The 7,574-nt window shown below is 37.8% G+C and overlaps 1 protein-coding gene across 1 annotated transcript in view; it reads right to left on the bottom strand.

The window, feature by feature from the left end:
• Positions 1 to 16: 16 nt before the first annotated feature.
• Positions 17 to 7,574, bottom strand: part of LOC101993611 (ATP-binding cassette sub-family G member 3-like) — a 43,437-nt gene continuing 35,879 nt past the window's right edge. Inside the window, exons 13-16 of the mRNA XM_026778477.1 lie at positions 4,988 to 5,142; positions 3,469 to 3,558; positions 2,229 to 2,314; positions 17 to 368 (exon numbers count right to left, since the gene is read on the bottom strand). Of these exons, the coding sequence (XP_026634278.1) occupies positions 212 to 368; positions 2,229 to 2,314; positions 3,469 to 3,558; positions 4,988 to 5,142 (488 nt within the window). The 3' untranslated portion in view covers positions 17 to 211. The remainder of the gene's footprint in view (positions 369 to 2,228; positions 2,315 to 3,468; positions 3,559 to 4,987; positions 5,143 to 7,574) is intronic.

Here is a 7,574-nt window from a genome sequence, read left to right on the forward strand (position 1 = left end):
AAAACATTTATAAAGGCACAACAGTAACAGGAGACATTCTGGAGCTGAAGCCTTCAGGAACTTGCCTATCTGAGGTTTACACATCAGTGCCTTGAATTCTGGTGGGCCAGTCTCACAAACTCCAAGTGCCACCATCTGCTCCTCAGACATGACCACCTACTGGCAACATTTAAGCTTTTTAATGTCAGTTTAATTCAAAGAAAATTGAAGACTAATTTAAAACTCTCTTTTTTGTAAGAGCTAATAACTGCCCATAGGTTATTGATAAGAAAATAAGCATTATACAAGCTAAGGCCATGTGATTCTTCCAGAAGCCCCATGGTGAGAGATCAATGCCCTTGGTCATCAAGTATTCTTCACCAGAACATCTGTAATCCAACACACACAGAAATAACATTAAAGTTTATTCAACACATTCACTGTTTCTTTCTTTTAAAAACTCATAGTTTCAATACATTATTAAAAATTTCATCAGTATATTTAATTGGTAATAATGATGTACTTAAAATTTTGTACTATAATCAATATAAGCTACTTGAATTTCAGGTCCCTTTGTTAATTTGAAAAACCATCTAAGAGGTGTAGCTATTGGCACAAAGGCTGAATTTAGAGAGTCATACAAGATCCAACTTTGTAGTCTTCATGGTGTCGTCAGAGATTTCTAAATCTACAACATTTCTCTCTCTTCAAAGGGCAAATGGATGGGTAAAGGACTTGTTTCTTCTGAAGCAGAAAACCCCACCTTCCTAATAACACACAGACACTCTAAGAGATCAAAGATTTTTGCAATTCTGCTGACTCAGTAGACAGACATACAAAAAAAAAAAAAAACAAAACCACACAGCATCAAACTCTAGACCAAAGAACAGAGGGGACTAGGGGTTTCTGACAAGCATTGGTCAACTGCTGTCAGCTTCTGTACTAAGACTGCAGTAACAACCATGGATGCTCAGCTATGGAACATCCCCAGGCGCCCATGGCTATAGACAGAGCCTGGGTATCAGTTGGAGCACAACAGGATGCAGGAGCCCTGACACAGGTTAGAAAAACAGCTGCTGCTAAAAGTCCTGAATACACTACAATTACTGCCTGTGTCTCTCCATTCCTGTGTGTGTGTCTCCATCCATGTATATCTTCATCCCTATGTGACTCCAACCCTGTGAGCCTCTACCCCTGTGTCTCCATTCCTATGTCTCCATCCTGTATGTCTCCTTCTTTCTGTGACTCCATCCCTGAGTGTCTCTTGGGGTATAACGGTCCCCATATCCACTGAAAGGGAAGATTTCTTCTTCCTTTTGTGAGAAAAATTCTTTTGTCAGTATGAGAACTGCAGATGGCCCTCCTAGGCTTTACTTTACCCATCCAAGACCTCTTGACTAGAAAACCATAAGAAATTTCTATTAAAAGGATGTCATATGACACCAGGAGAGAGGAGATGTGGAAAAGAAGATATCCCCCATATTTGTTTTCTCATCAGCAATTTGAACATAAATTTGTGTTACTGTTAGTCATTATTATTTTGAACATCCTTGAGAGATTTAACATATCAGCATATTTCTCTCTCACATATATATCAAAATAAAATCATTGAGAACAATCATAGAAAGTGAATGTATTTTCAAGGCATTAGACAAAAATGATATTTTCCTCTCAACAAAGAGGAATGTGTATTTTTACATTGTAGGAAAAGTCTTCTGATAGGACATTTTTCCTAAACACACACACACACACACACACACACACACACACACACACACACACACACACAAGCACCGCATTTTTTTCTTAAAGTAATGGCTGTGTGGGGCTATGGTGTGGTGTGAGGCAGAAAAAATACTCTGAAATCTGGCAGGCAAAGCTGACTCACTTTAGTCTTTGATGCCCTGACATTTTTGGGCTCTACTCACAGGTGCCATAATTTACACACATGGAAACTTTATAAATTTGTAAACTATCAGAGCATCTTATGTCAAACGTAAATGTTCTGAAGCAAGGAACTCAAATCCACAATCAAGATACCAAAATCATTTTCAAAATGCTCCAAAAGAACCCTTTCTGAAAATTTTCTACACCACAGAGCAATAGGATTTAAATACAGCCACGTGTGCATTGATTGCAATCTCACTCTGGAAAACAGGCAGGGGAAGGAGTGTTAATCCGGAAAGGGTGGATTTTCCTGCTAAGTCTAGTAGCATTCTATGTCCTTGAAACACTGAACTCAAACTTACATTACGAAGTTCTTACATCTACTGACTTCTGATGTGTTTCTTTCTGGACAGAAGTTTTGTCCCATAAACTCATTGTGCATCAAAGCCTGTAACACAAACAGGAACAAGGGAAGGCAAATAGTTTAAGATTTTAATAAGTTTCCAAAAAATAAACACAGCTATGACTTCAAGTTCAATCTTGACTTTAATTTGCAAAAAAAAAAAGAAAAAGAAAATAAAATAAACAAACTCCTACAAAGTTCAGTCTGCCCAGAAAAGCAGTGCCCCTTCCCACACTCAGAAAGTTTCCTTAAAATGATGGTGCTTCTCAACTACTAAGAAGTAGATAGTCTAAATTGCTCAGTACTATATCCTACTTCTCTGCCAACCCATAACCATGTAAACATTGTAAATAAAATAGCACTCTTGATCTATATTGGCAATAATTCTTGTTTATTTTCATCAAAACCAGTTGTGATAATGGGAGCTAAAATTCTCATTCACTTTGTATAACACTGGAACCACAAGTGCTGCCTCATTAGAAAACTACCTTTGTTGCCTGCTCTACTGCTTATTCTTCTAATATTAAAGATACAAATCAAATAGGTAACGATTACCAGTGGGAAAGTCAGGAGATGGAAAGGAAATGAGGTAAGGAAACGAAGTGGCAACTATTGTAATTCTTATTAGAAACTTAAGGAAACAAATTAAGGAAAACTTAATTTTCCTTAAACTTAAACAAACTAATGGAAAGTGATTGTAAAACTTTTCATGCAAACTATAGAAAAAAGTTTCAGGCTAACAGGGGCCACTTGTTTGAAACAGGTGGTCAGAGTTTTCTTTGTTTGGCTGACTTCACACATCCATCCCAGGTGGTTGGATCAGTTAAGAGCAAGGCTCCCAGTATTTTCTGTTTCTTTTAATTTCTTAGCACAAACTATCGATCACAGTCCCTAATCTTTTCATAATTTCTTTATTATCACAACTGTTTGCTTTTCATCATCTATCGTCTATCTTTCTCTTTACACTGGGATTTTTCTCAACCTTAATTTTCCTCAAATAACATGTGACTGGGGAAAATCTCAGATGACTCACTGACTTTTGGCTAAAACTAACAGAAAAATTGTTAACTTTTGTTTCTGGAAGCAAAATCTCTGGACAGTGTCTGGTTAGAGATTACAGCTGGGAAAAGACATTGTAAGAATCAATTCAGTTACTACAGATTGAGACCCCAAATACAGTGACAGACAGGACAACTTACTGTAAATCCATAATGCGGAATGCTAAAGTAGTAAATCCATGAGAGGTTCTGCATGAAGTTCATGATATGTAGGGACAGACCTGAGATAAACTGCAATGAACAGAACCACAAATTAGAACCAGTCCAGGGACTAAGAATTCTAGACAAGATAGTCCCTCTTCAAGACCCCTTGATTCTTCTGACCATTCCTGCTCAGACCAGCTCTTTAAAGAATTTTTCCAGTATTTTAAACAGAATTCTTCAGTCTGCAAAGTTAAGGCTCTTTGTGGTTTTAAAAGATGGACTGTTATCCTGCCTCTGCAGAAGGTAACTCTCAGATGCGTATATGATCTTTAAAAAGGCATGAAATCTATGTGCAAATCATGCACATCCTTTAAACTTGAAATACTCCTACCCTTCATATTTACATCATCTTAGATTCTTTATAATATTTAATTTATGTAGGTATTATGAATGATGAACAAGGGATAGCTGTGAAGATCACAAGAAATTTGCCCTATCTAGACTTAAACACTAGAATATACAAAAATTGCTGTTGGATGAGGAATAATTCATCTTCTCTATTGATAAGAGGCTTTCAGTGGGCTTTCCTGCACATCTGGGAACAAGAACAGCAGACTCTAGAAAACTTTACTACCCTCTGTGTCCTCTCATATAGCGGAAGCATAGCTGTGAACTCCTTAAGATAGGGTATGTTTGCATTGCAGAATAGCCATACAGATAGGACCATATAAATAGAAAATAAAATAAAACTTCGCATGTTCTCAAGGACATAAATCCACAATTGCCAAGCTACAGTAAGCTCCTGCACTAGCAGAAAGAATATGAACATTAACACACTACATCAATCTTTCCATTTACTTGACATGTCTTTGGGGAAAATGTGGGAAATGGTTCCATTTATCAGATTATTGATTTATTTACATTAAGTATGTAATTTATGGGCACTAAAGACTAAGACTGGAAAACCAATTACAAGCATTGAGCAGAAGTGTGCTAAAACTGGTAACTGATAAGTACTTGGGAATCTGGAAACTATTTCTATTTCTATCAGTTTTCAGAAAACAAGTGAACACTGAGATAAACTCCTAGTGCTGCACAATTGCATTGACCATGACCTTGGCTTTTCCATTAGAGACAATTGAATAAACCAAATCACCTATGATATGGTTAAAACAGCAGGCAAGTCTCTCACACCAAGATGAAAGAAAGGTTACAATCTGTCTTGTAGTGGGAAATCATGCCCCCGTCTCAAATTTATTATGGTTTCGTAAAATAATCCCAAGAAATGTCTGCTAAGAGCTCACTAAAAAGGGCATGTCAACCACATCACAGGACTACATCAGAGCAGTAACTACAAAGCCTAGGAAGAAAGGCAGCAGCTCCTTCTCTTCTACAGACCATAATAAGCTTTAGAATAAAGCCTCCTGTTTCAAGTCCTGATGTATCAAGTAGGTTTCATGTGCAAAAAGGAGCACAAGACAACTTTTCCTCTTAGAGAAACATAAGTCATACTCACCATCATGAACATAAAATAGGTGGTTATAAATTGTGTTGGTATAGCTGCTACATTCTCCCCTGCTCCTAAAGACAGTGGCAGAGAACTGGCAGAATAAGCCAACATCAAGACAATAAATATCATAGTGAAGAAACCCTTCACATCTGTTTTTACTCCTAAGAAACAAAAAAAAATGTGTGATCAGTCCAGCTACTGAAATTCAGACAACTGTACATGTTTCAAGTAATACTTCAATCACCAAAGAGACTAGAAACAATTTTACAGTCATCCTACTAATCATGGGCTCCAATTTAATTGCTTCCTTCCACATGATTACATAAACTTCTCTTAATTTGTAAAGATTTATTCTGTTTTAATTTAAGTGTATGTTAATGTGTGTCTGTGGGAATGTATGTCATATGTCTGCAGTTACCTTTAGAGACATCAGCTCTCCTAGAGCTGTGACTATAGCCCTGATGATGAGGGTGTTGGGAACCAAATTTGGGGATTGTGGGGTTCAGCAAGTGCTCCGAACCAATGAGCCATCACTACAGGCTCATCATATGGCTTTATTTTTATACTTGCCACATAATACCTTCCAGATAATGTCTATTCTTTTTTATAAATAATTATGATCAATTTATGAGATCTGGATATGTAGAGCTCCAGGGAACACAACTTGCCAACTATTCTGTTTTCCCTTACAGGAGAATTACCAATAGAAAACATTCTTGTTCTCATTTTCCTGTGTTTATCATAATTGTGCTAGTAAAACTAATGAGATCAGTAGTGTGCCGGTTAATTTCTGTAAATTTAACACAAGCTAGGGTCATATGGAAAGAGGTAGCATCCCTGGGCAGTTGGTCCTGGAATCTGTAATAAATCAGGCTAAATAACCCTTTAGGAACAAGCCAGTAAGCAGCACTCCTCCATGGTTTCTGCTTCACTCCCTGCCTCCAGGTTCCTGCCTTGAGTTCTTGCCCTGACTTCCCTTATTGGTATACTGAAAGCTGAGTTGAAGATTAAACAACCTTGCAATGGTTTGATATCTATAGGACAGGAGAATGCCTCCAGTTTAAGTTTTCCTAGGAAATCACATGTAACTGCTCTGGAAGAAAGCAATAGGTGCCACAAACTGATTTGTAATCTTTATGGAGCTAATGCTATGAGCCATGCAAAGTCCTGTGTATTTATAATAGTCACAAGGACACAAGTTAGAGTTTGCAGAAGCTGAGCTACTTGCCTAATTATTTCAAAAGTTATTAATTTGATTATCATGGTGTGTATGATAGATGAGTGGGTATGGCTGTGCATGTGCCAAGTTGTGCATGTTCCATGGTGTGTATGTGCCAAGGTGTGTATGTGTCATGTTGTGTATGTATCATGGTGTGCATGTGCCATGGTGTACATGTGTCATGGTGTGTATCGCCATGTTGTATATGTACCATGGTGTGCATGTGCCATGTTGTGTATGTGGCATGGTGTGCATGTAACATTGTGTACACATTTCATGGTGTGCATATGCTATGGTGTGCACATGCCATGCTGTGCATTGAAATGGTGTGAATATGCCATGATGTACATGTGTCATAGTGTGCATGTGCCATGTGTGCATGTGCCATGGTGTGCATGTGCCATGGTGTTTATGTGCCATGTTGTGTATGCACCATAGTATGCATATGCCATGGTGTGCATGTGCCATAGTGTGTATGTGCCATGGTGTGTACATGCCATGTGTATGTGCCATGGTGTGTATGTGCCATGTGTATATGCCATGGTGTGCATGTGCCATTATGCACATGTGCTATGGTGTGCATTGACATGGTGTGCATGTGCCATGATATGTATGTGGAGTTGAATGCGATCTTTCTGGAGTAATTCTCTCGTCCATTGTGGATTCTGATGATCAATTCAGGTTGTCAGACTTGCAAGACAAGCACATTTCCCCACAACCATCCCATGGCCTTAATGACTGGCTCTGAATGACCAATTTTCTATAAAACAAAGTCTAAGCTGTTACAGTATTTATATTTGAAAGTGTGACAGTATGTGTGTGTGTATACAGGTCTCGGTGTAGATCTGTCTCTCTATGTTATATATGTATGTATGTGCTTGTGTGTAAATGTGTGGGTGTATTTTTATGTGTATGTGTAAGTATGTGTGTGTTAAAAGTATGGAAATGCTGAACAAATAGTCGAAAGTGAAGCTCAACCATAATGAATAAATGAATTGGTGTACATATTTGCAATATCTATACATATTATATAATTTCAACAAACCTCATATTCAGTATTCTCCGTCTTTGTAAGATTAGGTAGCACAATGCACTGTATATGTTTATGTTTTTTACACAGTACATATGTATGGCATATTATACACTTTTCTATATTTTATTAACATATAGAGTCAGACAGAAACACAGAGAAAAATGCACAGCTGGGCTAGAGAGATGACTCATGATTGAAAATATGTGTTATTATTTTAGAGGCCCTGGATTCCTACAGTGGTTATTCTGTAACTCAGTTCCAAAGAGTCTGAAGTCCTCTTCTGACCTCCCCAGGTACAGCCTTCACTTAGAGCACACACACACACACACACACACACACAC

This window comes from Microtus ochrogaster, unplaced genomic scaffold (assembly GCF_000317375.1).
Source record: "Microtus ochrogaster isolate Prairie Vole_2 unplaced genomic scaffold, MicOch1.0 UNK174, whole genome shotgun sequence".
NCBI lineage: Eukaryota > Metazoa > Chordata > Mammalia > Rodentia > Cricetidae > Microtus > Microtus ochrogaster.